Consider the following 15,301-nt stretch of genomic DNA (forward strand, 5'->3'; position numbering starts at 1 on the left):
AATCAGAAAAACTTCGTTTCTCATCGTGCCCTGGCCGGGATTCGAACCCGAAGCCTCCGGTGTCACAGACAACCGTACTACCGCTGCGCCACAGAAATCGTCAGATAACTGTAGCGACATCTCAACGTCATTTATATTAAGTATTAAGTGATATTGAAGTATTCCATAATAATGAATAAAAGTTTTGTATTTATCAAACATTCAGAAAACTCCAAGAACTAAATGAATATAAATGAGAAAGTCTGTATCTGTCACGTCTATACGGCTAGTTTACAAAATTTACACGGATTCAAATACAGAGCGCTCTTCCCTCAGGAAATTCTCACAAAAGCATATGAGTCCTGAGGCCAAATAATAGTTAAATATTAAATTTTCAAAAAGTTCAGACTCACGCCATCACCCCGCCTGTCTCGTCTTCTGGGCGGTTGGTCCACTGGTTCTTCTAGAAGTTCGGTAAGCGGTAACACCTGAAAGAAATTAACATTATATAAGAAATATAAGGTAATGTCGTAAAAGGCGACTAAGGGATAGGCTTACAAACTTGGGATTCTTCTTTTAGGCGATGGGCTAGCAACCTGTCACTATTTGAATCTCAATTCTATCATTAAGCCAAACAGCTGAACGTGGCCCAACAGTCTCTTTAAGACTGTTGTCTCTGTCTACCCCGCAAGGGACATAGACGTGACTATATGTATGTAGAAAATAATTTCCTTATTTCTTTACTAGCTGCGCCCGCGTGGAATAGTTATTTTGGCCCTCAAGGATGAATAATTTTCCGTCTTTTTTTTTCACATTTTCCATTATTTCTTAGCTCCTAAAAGTTGCAGCGTGATGTTATAATTATAAAATCCTAAAGCGTTACTCAAGTTAATTTTTTAACAAAATTTCAAGTATGTAAACAGCTGATGTACCTAGTTACTTTAAAAAAATGAAATAAGACATAACCCACCTTGACGAGCGTGTGCTCAATGGGCGGAGCCCTGCTGGCGCTGAGTTCCCCGCGGGACACCACCACGCGGTGCCGCGGGGCGCCGCCCGCCGCGGGGGAGCGCGGCCGCGGCGCCCCGCCCAGCGGACGCGGCTCCGCGACCACGCCGTTCACCGGCGCTGGAGAGACGGAGGTCACATTTATATAGATACTAGCTGTCCCGGCAAACGTTGTTTTGCCATATAAGTAATTTCTAGTTAAAAAAAAATGTTGAGGGTGGACAACTCTTAACACTTAGGGGTATGAAAAATAGATGTTAGCCGATTCTCAGACCTACTGAATATGCATGCAAAATTTGGTTAAAATCGGTAAAGCCGTTTCAAACATTGTGACACGAGAATTTTATATATAAGATGTTATGTTCAGTTTAGTCTTACAGCTCACTCAAGAGCATCGGTTAGTATCTAAATATAATGTACAGAACTTCGCAAATATAAGTATGTATGTATGTATTGAGACATTTAAAACCTAGTAGGTACTTATTAATGAAGCTGATTTATATAGAATCAAATAAGTCTAAAATTTATAATACTCACGTTGATTTTCAGTGTCGGCCCCCTCTATTTTGTCTTCGGTCTGTCCCGCTTCGTGCGCAGGCGCCGGCGATGGCAGCTTCTCGCTAAACTTCAGGTAATCATTGCTCTCCAGAGATTTGAACAGCATTTCCACAAAGGGTTTTGTTTCTGTTGATAAAAAAAAAGATTAAGAGGTCACATTGTGGTCACAGCCTATTATTATGAGCGTCTGCGGTCGAATCAGTTAGTTACATACATATAGTCATGCCTTGTGGGGTAGACAGAGCCAACAGTCCTAAAAGACTGAAACGCCACCATCAGTTTTATGATGGAATTGAGATCCAGTGACAGATTACTAGCCCATCGCCTACAAGAGGAATCCTAAAGTTTATAAGTCACAATGTGTAATGCTTAGATTTTTAAAACTACAAAACAAATGCAATTTCTTTTTAAAGGTAGATTGATCCAAGAGGAAGTTTATATACCTACTAGCTGTGCCCGCGACTTCATCCGCGTGGAATACTTATTTTGGGCATCATTGAAGCCCTCAAGGATGAATAATTTTCCCCGTTCTTTTCAAATCTTCCATTATTTCTTTGCTTCTTATAGGTGCAGCGTGATGTTATATAGCCTAAAGCCTTTCCCGATAAATGGTCTATTCTTATTAAAGTATTTTTCAATTCGTACCAGTAGTTCCTGAGATTAGCGCGTTCAAACAAACAAACTCTTCAGCTTTATAATATTAGTATAGATATATAAATGCTACCCGTGTGAAGTCGGTCGAGGTCACCAGTTCGATGTAAAAAAGTAACACTACACTCACCCTGCTGCAGGAACACATCAAGCTGGTCGACCATGCCATCTCTCAGCTCGTCCAGCGGTTTGTCCTTCTTCACCAGTGCATACACGTATTTGGCGAGGGCGGCTGGGTCGGCGTCGCATCTATGGAGACGAATAAGATGGATCAATACAAATACTCTAAACATTACGGACCAATGAAGAATAAAAGTTTACTTTTGGAAAAAATACATAAAGACACGTCTATATCCCATGCGGGGTGGACAGAGTCAACAGTCTCGAAAATAATGACAGGCCACATTCAGCTCTTTGTCTTTGTTAGAGATTTGTGAACGCAATCAAATTATATAGTCTGTGGTAGCTTCCCGCCCTTTTTTGCTCTCGCTCTCTGGTAACATACGTCAATATCCGTGAACACTGTTTTTGTGCGCTAATTAATTGTAATAAAGTAATTTACATATCTATAACATCCAGTTTTTATTTTCTTGCTCTAAAATCATCATGGTAGCAGAGCGTAGTTACTAAGCAAGAAAATAAAGTCATTAGTTTGTTCCGTGAAAGTATTTTGTGCTGTCAGCCATTTTGAGGCTAGAAGTTTGCCGCGTGAAAAATACCGCCTACAGCAATCTTTTGTTGAGAGTACACTGCAAAAATGTCGAATGCCGGACACAATCCTTTCCACATCGATAGACTTGTCGGAAGAGACAATTATGCTAGTTGGAAATTCGCTGTACAGGCATATTTCGAGCTGGAAGAATTGTGGTGCTGCGTCACTGGAACAAACTCAGATACAAAGAAGGAAACAAAAGCTAAGTCAAAGCTAATCTTGTTATTAGATCCAATCAACTATGTGCATGTACAGAACGCAATTACATGTAAAGATGTCTGGGAAAATTTGGAGAAAGCTTTTGACGATAGTGGGTTGTACAGGAGGGTAGCTTTGCTGAGAGACCTCATAACAACTACTTTGGATTCTTCAAGAAATGTTGATGATTACGTTAACAAGATAATGTCGAGTGCACACAAGCTTAGAAATATTAAGTTCAATATTGATGATGAATGGCTCGGAACGCTGATGTTGGCAGGCTTACCTGAGACGTATAAGCCTATGATTATGGGATTGGAGAGCTCCGGAATCAAGATCAGCGCAGACGCCATTAAAACAAAACTCCTGCAGGAAGTACAATGCTCAGAGAGCTCAGCGTTCTTCACAAGGAAAAAGGGTGTGAGCCATGTTAAAAATATATTGAAGTTCAACAAAGGGCCCAGATGTTATAAGTGCAATAAACATGGCCATATTGCAAAGAATTGCTATAGCAATGTGAATAAGAAGAATTTGGAAAGTAAAAATAAAGAAGAAAGCAAGGAAATAGGTTTCATTGCAGCATTTTCAGCTTCTTCACAGTCCATGCATCCTGATTTATGGTATGTGGACTCAGGTGCTTCAATGCACATGACAAATAATTGTCAATCTATGTATGATGTCACAAGTCCACCGATACCATCAATAACAGTTGCCAGTAAGACACCGTTACCTGTTAAAAGTATGGGAAAGGTAAATTTATTGATGCAAGGTGATGAAGGGAGTAAAATTCAGGTAAGGCAAGTGCTATACATACCTAAACTTGCAGCTAATTTGTTGTCTGTCAGTGCCATGGTGAAAAATGGTTGTAAAGTAATTTTTAGAGACAAAGGCTGTGATATCTATGATCATAATAATAAACTCTTGTGTTCAGCAACATTAGTGAATAATTTATACCAATTAGACACACACCGAGAAGTATATTGCAACCTTACATGTTCTAATAACCTAAATGATGTTGTTTTGTGGCACAGAAGGATGGGCCACCTGAATTTTACAGATGTTAACAAGTTGCCAGAGTGTGCAGAGGGTGTCAATCCTTTCCCTGACAAAAGTAGAAGCTCGATCACCTGCATCACCTGTATCACGGGAAAACAATCCAGACTGCCCTTCAACAATAAAGGTACGAGAGCATCAGAGCCCCTACAGCTTGTTCACAGCGATCTCTGTGGACCCATGGAACAAGTATCACTCGGAGGTATGAAATATTTTGCTACTTTCATAGATGATTACACTAGAAAAGTGTATGTATATTTATTGAAAAACAAATCGAGTGTGCTTGATGTTTTTAAAGATTTTAAGAGCAAGGTAGAGAATGAACTTGACAGAAAGATTAAATCTATTCGTTCAGACAATGGTAAAGAATATGTCGGTACTGATTTTGAAGGTTTTCTGCGCAAACATGGTATCGAACATCAGACTAGCACTCCGTATACTCCACAGCAAAATGGACTAGCTGAGCGCATGAACCGCTCACTAGTGGAAAGAGCAAAGTGTATGTTGTTTGATGCCAATTTGTCAAAACAATATTGGGCTGAGGCGATAGCAACAGCAGCCTATGTGATTAACCGATCTCCAACAAAGTCACTTGGTGGTAAAACCCCAATAGAATTATGGAGTGGCAGGAAACCAAACTTGTCTAATTTGAGAATTTTTGGCTCTGAAGTTATGGTACAAATACCTAAAGAACGACGTCAAAAATGGGATGCTAAGTCAAGAAAATTAATATTTGTTGGATATTGCGAATCCACGAAAGGATACCGCGTACTTGATCCTAGCACAAATAAAATAATTAAAAGTAGAGATGTGGTGTTCCTAGAAAGTACTGAAGGAAATAATAATAACATTTACTTACCTTGTGTGTCTAACAGTAGTCCGACAGCAGTACAGCTACCTGAGGAGACCTGCAAAGAGGAGATAGAAGAAAACCTACCTGAGTCTTCTGATGATGAGTACCAGTCTGGCGACAATGATGATTCAACCTATTTACCAGAAGAATCGATTGAGTTGGAGACACCGATACGTAATATAAATCTACGCCCACGGCGAAATGTCGAATACAGAGAAGAAGACGAGCCTGATGTGAGTTATTTTTGTCCTATATTTAATCTAAATGATCCAAAGACATTAGAGGAGGCTCTTTCATCTTCCCATGCTGACCAGTGGAAGAAGGCCATGCAGGAAGAATATGATTCTTTACTCCAAAATAAAACCTGGTCATTGGTTGACTTACCATCAGATAAAAGGGCATTGCCCTGCAAATGGGTATTTAAAACCAAAACTAATGAGAAAGGAGAGGTCATACGCTTTAAGGCAAGATTGGTCATCAAGGGGTATGCTCAGAAGAAGGGTAGTGATTATGAAGAGATATATGCACCAGTGGTAAGATATACATCTATACGGTACTTGATAGCCCTAGCTGCAAAGTATGATCTGGAAATGTCACAGATGGATGCTGTAAGTGCATTTCTACAGGGTGACATAGACACTGAGATTTATATGTCACAACCCGAAAACTACAGGAAAAATAACCAGGTATGCTTCCTTCATAAATCAATTTACGGACTTAAGCAGGCTAGCAGACAATGGAATATTAAATTGAATTCTGCACTACTTAATATTGGATTGACTAGATCAAAGATTGATCCTTGTCTGTATCATTTGGTGAATCATTCAACAATGATATTCATTGCAGTCTGGGTAGATGATTTCTTAATATTCACCAGTTCTACTATAACTAGAAAAGAAATTGAAGAAAAATTGAAAGCAGAATTTAGTATGAAAGACTTGGGAGACTTGAAGCAGTGTATCGGTATAAGTATAAGCAGGAATCGAAAAACAGGTGTGATATTGTTAGATCAAGAGAAGTACATTAACATGATGTTGAAACGTTTTGGCATGTCTGAATGCAAACCAGTCCGTACTCCTATTGAAGTAAATGAAAAATTCGAAAAGAATTCTGAAGACAGGGATATTGATATTCCATACAGAGAGGCGGTAGGATGTCTTATATACCTTGCACATGTTTCCAGGCCTGATATTACCTTTGCAGTGAGTAAACTGAGTCAATTCTGCAACAATCCAGGACATCAACACTGGCTTGGAGTGAAGCGAGTTATGCGATATCTCCAGGGCACAAAGGACCTAAAGATGTGCTATAAAAGGGAAGAGTCTCATAGCATAACAGGATACTGCGATGCTGACTGGGCTAGCGACTCACTAGATAGAAGATCCTGCACGGGTTATACTTTTCTGTTTCAGAATGCATCTATATCATGGAATTCATGTAAACAACAGACAGTAGCACTTTCTACTGCCGAGGCTGAGTATATGGCAATGGCGTCGGCTACCCAGGAAGCTTTGTGGCTACAGCAGTTACAAGCAGAGCTTGGCCAAGGCGACGATGGTGCGCTTCTCATATACTGCGACAATCAAAGTGCTATCAAGCTGGCTTCAACGGACTGTTACAAACCAAGAACTAAGCACATAGACATTCGGTGGCATTTTATTAGAGAGAATATTGTTAAATGTAAAATAAAATTTTTGTTTGTTAACAGTTGTAATATGGTAGCTGATAACTTAACTAAAGGAACCACTTTTGAGAAACATTTGTATTGTATAACTAAAATGGGATTGCGTTCTGTAGGGAGTGTTAGAGATTTGTGAACGCAATCAAATTATATAGTCTGTGGTAGCTTCCCGCCCTTTTTTGCTCTCGCTCTCTGGTAACATACGTCAATATCCGTGAACACTGTTTTTGTGCGCTAATTAATTGTAATAAAATAATTTACATATCTATAACATCCAGTTTTTATTTTCTTGCTCTAAAATCATCAGTCTTAACAATGGAATTGAGATTTAAACAGGTTTCTAGCCTATGGTCTACAAGAAGAGTCCAAAGTTTATTACCCTTTCCCACAGTCGCCTCTTACGGCATCCATGGAAAATCTTAAGTGCCAGGATGCACATGACACTGTCAACGAATTTCACAATACACGGTAATTTCATAAAACTTGTAGATAAATAGGAGTACAAAATATTAATTTACAAATTATAAATACCTATTACATAGGTACATTACATGCCTGCATTATCAACACTGTGTACATCAATTTCAGCATAACAGCATCAAAATATTGATAAGATTATGTTGAAAACTTCACTACTATAGATTAATTAAGTACACAGGTACACCTTCATACTGAAATATTTACATGCTCGACAATTTGTTGTTACCATGTGACCTTATCATTTGCTGATAAAAATGTTAAAATAGTTTTCAAACATTATAATTATTTTTACTTGCAATGTTTTTTGTGTCGTGTGTCTCCCGGCACTAAAGAATAGGACCTCTTCATCTCTTTCCCGTTGATGTCGTAAAAGGCGACTAAGGGATAAGCTAATAAACTAACTCGGGATACTTCTTGTTCTTGATGGGCTAGTTACCTGTGACTACATATTCGATTTTCAATTCCATAATCAAGCCACTGCTGAATGTGGCTTCTAGTATTTTCCAGACTGTTGGCTCTGTCTACCTCGTTAGGGATAAAGACACTGAACAAAGCTGAACATGGCCTAAGTCTTTGCAAAACTGTGAGGTGTGTCTACCTGATTATATGTATGTATGAATTTATAGTTAAACTTAGACCAATGCAAAGCATATTTTTAAATTCAGATTTACCTCCAGTGAGCATATTTTTAATTATAGGAAACATGTCTCACAGGACTTCTAAATATAGAATCTTCTAAATATTGTTATTAGTATTTTTCAAAAATAACATCTTCATGATATGTATATTCGCCCATTGCGGCATTTGCCCCTCCAATATCTTTACACCTAACTCTATCAAAGGTTTTTTGGCCCAACTAACAAAACTAACATACATACCTATAATCACGTCTATATCACTTGCGGGGTAGACAGGGCCAACAGTTTTGAAAAGAGGATAGGCCAATTATAAGATCTAGGTATTTGTGTAACCCCTGATCAGGAAACTGGCTGTAACCATGACCCTGGGCCCCCTTTCCAAAGTGATTTCAATAGAGCATGAAGATTACAGATGTTTAAAGGAAGAAGAGAAAACTTTCAACCAAATTATTAGGTAAAATGTGTAAAAAAGTCAAGTCTACACCATTTTTTTTTTGTTCTGCCTTCGGCTTAGCTAATGTTCACATTTTAATCTATGTTTTTCTAAAACCTGATTGATGACAGATTCCACGAAATGCTAACTTCCACATATAGAACAGCATGACTGAATATTGTTAACATTGTTCAGGTCAAAAGTAAGTTTATTTTTCGAAAATTTATTAAAGCACACCATAACTATATCACAAGAACTGTCGTACATTCATGATTACCCATTTTCTTGTGCTTTTAAGGAACTTCGGGGGTCGAAGAGTATATTAAAAAATTTCCTAGTAATTTTTTGTCAGGAAAATTTCAATTTGGTGGAAGATTCAGGGGGAGGAACTGAATTTCACTCAAATATCTGGGGTTTTCAAAATTTGTGTGCAGCGACTATAATTTAATTACAAGTAGCCCCAGATATCACATATCAATGTTGTAAGTACTTCTCTAAGTATAGCCAACATAGCCGTGACGAATTAAATTCAGAAATAGAATGAATGCAATCTTCACGGCCTATTTTGGTTTTGAGTAAGTAATCAGTTCTATCAGAATGTTCTAGTAATTATTATATTTTATCAAATTAAACTGAAAGTAAGCGAACTGATCATAAAATTTCCGACGGTATAATAAGGTAATTTGTTAAGTGTGATCCATGTGTGCTTTTGGGAAAAATACAACCAATTTGGTGAAAACCTTTTGCGACAGCGTATCTACAATCATTTTATTCAGGAGGATATGAATATATAAAGGGAAAGGAAATGGAATTAAAATAATGAAGAATAATAAATTTTGTACATATTGCAAATGTAAATAATAGTAAAGAAAATGGCTGCGCGCAAGTACTCACAGTGGTTCCAATATGGACGTCAACCAAGACTTGAAAGCGTCTGGATTTTCTATAATCATTTCGACTCCTTTACTTCACTTGCTTTGGTTAACACAATAATCCATTAAATATCACACTTAAAATTGTAAAATCTGTAAATACACAGCAAATAACTTGAAAATAATCTTTCTCAACACGTATGTAAGTAGGTACTGTCTCTTCTCTTCAAGGTACTAATTTTTTTTTGACTGCCAGTGTTGCCAGCTGTCCATGATGAAAATACACTAGAGAATTTTTATTGCTTATTTTACCAATCAACATCGGGCAGAAATACACTTTTTGTATGTTTGTAGCGCTATAACTCTCGAATTTAAAATCATATAAAGAATCTATCAATAGAATTTATATGTTCGTCGTCACGATATTATCATGTCAGTATTCTCTCGTAGTCTCGTATTCTCTTGTACTTTTAATTTAACTGCATAAATTTAACTGTTAAGGGTACTCATCTAAAGGATATTTAAAAACGTTAAAAGAAAAATATCGGTTCATATTTCAGAAAGAACGAAAAAAAATAAAAATATCAAAATCCTTGATCCTAAATACGTCATATCACCCAGGCCGGCGGAAAAGCGACGCGTAAGATTCAGAGGTCAACGACACAATTCATTCAGCTGAGCGATCTCGACAACTCAGTACTTTACTTGATCTTGATACTAGAAAAATAATTTAGTTTTCAGAAATTTATTTACATGTTTAGTTTTAATTTCTTTTTGTTGTATTGGTCTTTAATAAAGCGTGTGACGTAGTTTTTGAGGGTTTTTTAAAATCTGAAAATGATGACGTTTAATTTAAATAAAAATAGACTCAAACAGCTCAGAAGCATGGGTATAGTCTATGTTTAAAAGGATGCAGTTGTTTTAAATGTCACCCTGTATAAATTAAAGTATTTAAATGTGCGACGACGACGAATGAAACTCCGTCCTTGATCTCGGAGAAAAATTACTTAAAAAAGTTCATTCTCTTGTATGAAACGTCTATCTCTATGAACCCGAATGATATAAACTATTTTAAATGCTATAAAAAAAACAAAGACCTACTAAAACTGTCACAAATATACAAAAACAAGTTAAGTCTAAGTTGTGTATGCCGATTGGTTCTTTAGAATAGGGCCATTTCATCTCTTTCCCAACGATGTCATATAAGACGACTAAGGTGTATGCTAATAAACTTGGGATTTTTTGGTAGGCGATGAGAAAACAACTACCTAGGCCTCACAGATTGACAGTGGTACAGCTCAGTATGCTTATATACTAGCGATACCAGGATCGTGATAATAATGATCAATGTAATATTCCCCATTAATTTTACCTTGGGTTTTGAATTTTTGATTTTATAAAAATTTTAATGTATGCTAAGTTCGCGGCGAACTACTAATATATAGTAGACACAACCGTTTCTCAGTAGTACCAAATTCGCATTTATTTTGTTAGAGCTCTAGTAATTTATAATTTACGGTTTACATGTTTGTAAATAATCGAATTTTATTTTTTGTAGTTAGTATCTAGTGCATACTTATTTGTATTTATCCCGCGCAAAGTCGCAAACTACCTTCGCTTGACTTGTTGCTACTAAATTATAATGCGAATTGCGCATAAAATTCGTCTATAAGATCACTTTTTTGAACCGTACTCTCGAACTCAATCTACACAGTTGTATTACTAGACTTATTCGTTCAGCGATTCCCTACACTACGTACGTAACGCATAACGTTTTGTTATTTAGTTCAATTCAATCATTCGTTCGTTTCTTGACTACGGTAGTTTTAGCTAAAGAAAAGGCAATAAAATATTTTAGGAAGGAAAGATATTATTTTCTAGTTTTCTTTGCATTCAAAAACCATAAATCTAATTCAGAAGCATCCGCTATGGTAACTCAAACTTGATATTATTTATTTTAAGTAAAATTTAACTGTGAAAATATGGCGGTAACTTAGGTTATATTTTTTCAGTCTCACACAATTTTGCTGGTACAGCCTGGTCCAAGGCCTGAAACAAGGACATATTCGGATTACGAGAGCGTAAATGATTGCATGGAGGGCGTCTGCAAGATTTATGAAGAACATTTAAAAAGGAGAAACCCTAATACTCCTACTATAACCTATGATATTTCACAACTGTTTGATTTTGTTGATCAGGTAAGCAATAACATGTATGCCTGTTTATGTTGCCTTATCGAAAAAGTTGGTATATATTTCACTGAGGGCACGGGTTGAGATGTCGCGAAAAGATAAACATAAACTTAGTTTTATGAAAGTTGACGTAAATAATTTAAAAGTTTAAAGTTAATCTGCGTAGGGAGTTGTTGGCGGAAATTGTCCGAAAAGCAATATTTTATTTTTAAAATGATTATTTATTTTATTACTAAAAAATTAAGCAATCTATGGGTCCTAAACAAACTGTTTGCCAAGAAACACAATACCACATTATTCCATTGATCACTTCTTTATTAGTAATGGGGTAGACTCTATAAAACTGTAAAACACTAAGGCGAAAGTCAGCTACATAACTACTGTACTGAAACTATTGTATTGAATTTCTCTAAGTTCATTTCTAATTTTTTTTCATTGATGTACATAAATAAATTGAGATTAAGATTGTGACAGGTTGCTAGCCTATCAAATTAAATCCCAAGGTTTTAAGCATTATCATTGATTGACTTTTACTATCTGCTCTGGGAGAAAATCAGCTTGCATGTACATTTGACGTGATTATATTTACATATGTAACCAGTGCCGTGTGGTTCCCGGCACTATTACAAAAAAGAATAGGACCACTCCATCTCTTTCCCATAGATGTCGTAAAAGGCGACTAAGGGATAGGCTTATAAACTTAGGATTCCTCTTTTAGGCGATGGGCTAGCAACCTGTCACTATTTGAATCTCGGTTCTATCATTAAGCCAAATAGCTGAACGTGGCCATTCAGTCTTTTCAAGACTGTTGGCTCTGTCTACCCCGCAAGGGATATAGATGTGATCATATGTATGTATATGTATGTATGTAACCCATCTTCAGGTACAGTCGAAGGCAGACAAACATAACACCATAAAAACCATAGGAAGGTTAAGTTCATCTGCCGTTGACTGTGTACACTGTTAATAAAAAGATAATATAAGTAACTAGCTGTGCCCGTGACTGCGTCTGCGTGGAATAGTTATTTACAAACCCATTCAGCTTAATAGGGCATTTTAGTCTTTTCGAAGACTGTTGGCTTTGTCTACCCGTCAAGGGACATATACTATATGTATGTGTATAGAGATTATATGTATGTATGTGTATGGCCCAAGATCAATTTCTGTAACAAATTTAAATTGTGTAGTTATATTGATTTCATATTGCAATCCTGTCTTTAATACAAGGGTTCTGTCTACTACATAAGGGATAAAGACGTGATTATATGTATGTATAATGTATTAAAAGTAAACTATAATACCTTTTATTTTTCAGTTGGCTGACCTTAGTTGTTTAGTATACCAAAAATCAACAAACACATATGCGCCATACAATAAAGACTGGATTAAGGAGAAAATATATGTGTTACTACGCCAAGCGGCTGGGCAGAGCGACTAGCTTATAAGCTGTATGTAGTATTAAGTAAACATGGTCCAACATAACTGAAATATGTGTACAATAAGAGATATAACATTTAAAACCACAGAGAACACACTTAACAGGCATTCTTCTCTTCCCTCCTGGCTCTAGTCCCAGTTGCATCCTCACCACTCTGGAGAGGAGCCTGGGGTATGCCTTTCAACGTAGATCCTAGGTTGGGCGAGTCAGGTTTTTACATGAAGCAACTCTTGTCTGAGGTCCGCAACCTTTGCAGGAGAACCTAACCAGTATTGGATCTATCATGGCTACACATCCAGTTGCCTGAATGTGCAGGTTTCCTCTCAATGTTTTCCCTCACGGTAAGAGCAGCATCATGTTTATGAATGACCCCAAAGGAACTATTTGTCAAGGCTATCTGAGATCAGTTGAGTTTTACAAACTTTTTTAATTCAGATGTCATATCAACCTGCCTTAATGGTAAACAAGTGTCAGGTTTTCTATGTACCTATGTGGTATCAGGGCCCTTTGTTAGGATCTAAGAGGGGGAAAGAGACGATAATTAGACACTACCTTATGCTTATGACAAGGTACTGCTGACTTCAAAAAGTACTGGTATGCTAAGTAAAGTCCGAGTACTGAAATTGGACATTGTCGAAGGATCATGTCTTATTACGAGGCACTAAGTACTGGTATTAACCTTAAACAGTACTGGTACACAAACCTTATTAAGGACTGGTACGATAACCTTATAAAATACCGGTACTAATTGAGGTACCCAAACCATATATATATGTATATGTAACTATGGAGCTGAAACTTGGGTTGAAAGCTCATAGGAAGTAAATTTTTTTTACAGTCAATATAAAATATTTGCTTTTATATGAATCAGTTATGTTGGAGCATGTTCATGTGTATGCAATTTGAAACGTTAAAATTTTTGTATATTGCAATTTTTTTTTGCTCGGCTGAGGTTTGTATTCTACATTATCAGGATGCATACATTATAAGGAATTTCCCATTGGCCTTCTATTGTCTGCCCAATGCTACTTCAGCGAGCTTATTTATAGAATTCTAATGGAGGTTAATTTGCCGTGCCAACGGCATTTTATCTTATTTCCCTTTTACTAATTGTTATGGCTAACTTCCGATCTTTTACTGTTTGGGCTAAACTCCGAGCAAGAGAGCAAAGAAAGATAATGCTATGACTTGTTTACTTGTTCCTCCTGGCGTTAGTTTCGGTTACATCCTCACCACTCTGGAGAGGAGCCCGGATTTCGCCTTTGAGTGAATCAGGTTTTTACACGAAGCGACTCCCGTTTGACCCTCGCAAACTTTGCAGGGGAACATTGGTTAGCACGCGAAGCTAATGTGGCATTGGTACATGGCCAGGGTAGGATTTGAACCTGTGACCCACACGCATTTCTCTATATCTATGACTTGTTTACTTTAGTAATTAACTTTGCTGTGGGCTTATGTTGCTATTCACGCTTAATCTTTAAAAAAGGTAACATCAGTCTTTTCAGTTTCGATAGCGAGTCGTCATGAGACATACATAATATGTCATCAACCTTCGTGAATAGCCAACTATTGGCTTATTATCTGTGATCTTCGTTCCATGCTCACCTCAAATACTGCCTCTTCTTACCATAATAGAGGGATAAGTAAATAGTTTGTTGGCTTAATGTTTTATAACATTAAAAAGTCCCCTTTTACTGCTTTCAAGGCTTCTATGGCGCAGCGGTAGCGCGTTAGGGCAAGATGTGTGTGACAAACTCTTAAAAGTAGTATCGTTGAGTTAGTATCTCGTAACACAAGTCTCGAACTTACTTCGTTGCTAACTCAATCTGTGTAATTTATCCCGTATATATATTTATTTACTGTTGAAAAATGCATACACATTGATTTTATTAAATATATGTATTCATACGTATTTTCTATCTAAGCGCTACTGGATGTGTCACATTTTTGTTTATTTTTTTTTAATCATAACCCTTTTGACATTCAAAAGATAATGATTATTGTAATATTTTGCTTTAAGATGTAGTTTAAAGTGTTGAAGTGGCAGATAACATTTTCGTAGCCTTAATATTGTAACTTACAGTATAAATTTAAAATTATAAATGATTCTATTCGTTTAGATAAGTAAGACTTTTTCATTTCTGTGACATAAACATAGGATTAGAATATTTTCTCATGAAAATTTGTGTTTTATAAAAAAATAAAAGTATCAACAAGGCATCGGTTTGTTATGTTGATTGGATTAAGTCAAATTGATTTTGTTTATAAACACTAATGTAAGTCAAGATATTTTTAAGTCACTGCGTTATGTAATAAAACTTTTGTGATTATACTTGATTTTTATTGCATCTGATTCAGAGATTTAATACGGGAACACTTTAAACCACGTGATTAAGAAAAGGCAGGCGAGAAGCTAGACACTATTTGCCAGGATCCCTGCATGCTTGCGTTTCATACTTATTCATCACATTCTTTAATCCAACTCGTCGTATTTTAGCGTTCTCCCTATAATATGTTCATACATACATATGGTCACGTCTATATCCCTTGTGGGG

At 36.7% G+C, this 15,301-nt stretch overlaps 2 protein-coding genes across 4 annotated transcripts in view; one reads left to right on the forward strand and one right to left on the reverse strand.

Moving 5' to 3' along the window:
- The window catches only part of LOC106131010 (RNA-binding protein 26), a 45,263-nt gene extending 35,922 nt beyond the window's left edge, over positions 1-9,341 (reverse strand). For 2 of the 3 annotated variants that reach the window (XM_060952961.1, XM_060952959.1), the window contains exons 1-5: positions 9,139-9,341; positions 2,327-2,445; positions 1,525-1,671; positions 950-1,107; positions 393-467 (exon numbers count right to left, since the gene is read on the reverse strand). In XM_060952961.1, the coding sequence (XP_060808944.1) occupies positions 393-467; positions 950-1,107; positions 1,525-1,671; positions 2,327-2,445; positions 9,139-9,197 (558 nt within the window). In that variant the 5' untranslated portion in view covers positions 9,198-9,341. Of the gene's footprint in view, positions 1-392; positions 468-949; positions 1,108-1,524; positions 1,672-2,326; positions 2,446-7,072; positions 7,226-9,138 lie in introns of those variants that run through there. The other variant, XM_060952960.1, reaches the window with a different exon arrangement.
- A 1,546-nt stretch (positions 9,342-10,887) lies between these two features.
- LOC106131002 (enhancer of rudimentary homolog) lies at positions 10,888-15,076 on the forward strand. Its single transcript, XM_013329968.2, has 3 exons — positions 10,888-11,047; positions 11,129-11,314; positions 12,624-15,076. The coding sequence occupies exons 1-3, from the start codon at positions 11,045-11,047 to the stop codon at positions 12,744-12,746; spliced, it is 312 nt and encodes a 103-aa protein (XP_013185422.1). The 5' UTR covers positions 10,888-11,044; the 3' UTR covers positions 12,747-15,076.
- Positions 15,077-15,301: the final 225 nt, after the last annotated feature.

The sequence above is a fragment of the Amyelois transitella genome, chromosome 30 (assembly GCF_032362555.1).
Source record: "Amyelois transitella isolate CPQ chromosome 30, ilAmyTran1.1, whole genome shotgun sequence".
NCBI classification, from domain to species: domain Eukaryota; kingdom Metazoa; phylum Arthropoda; class Insecta; order Lepidoptera; family Pyralidae; genus Amyelois; species Amyelois transitella.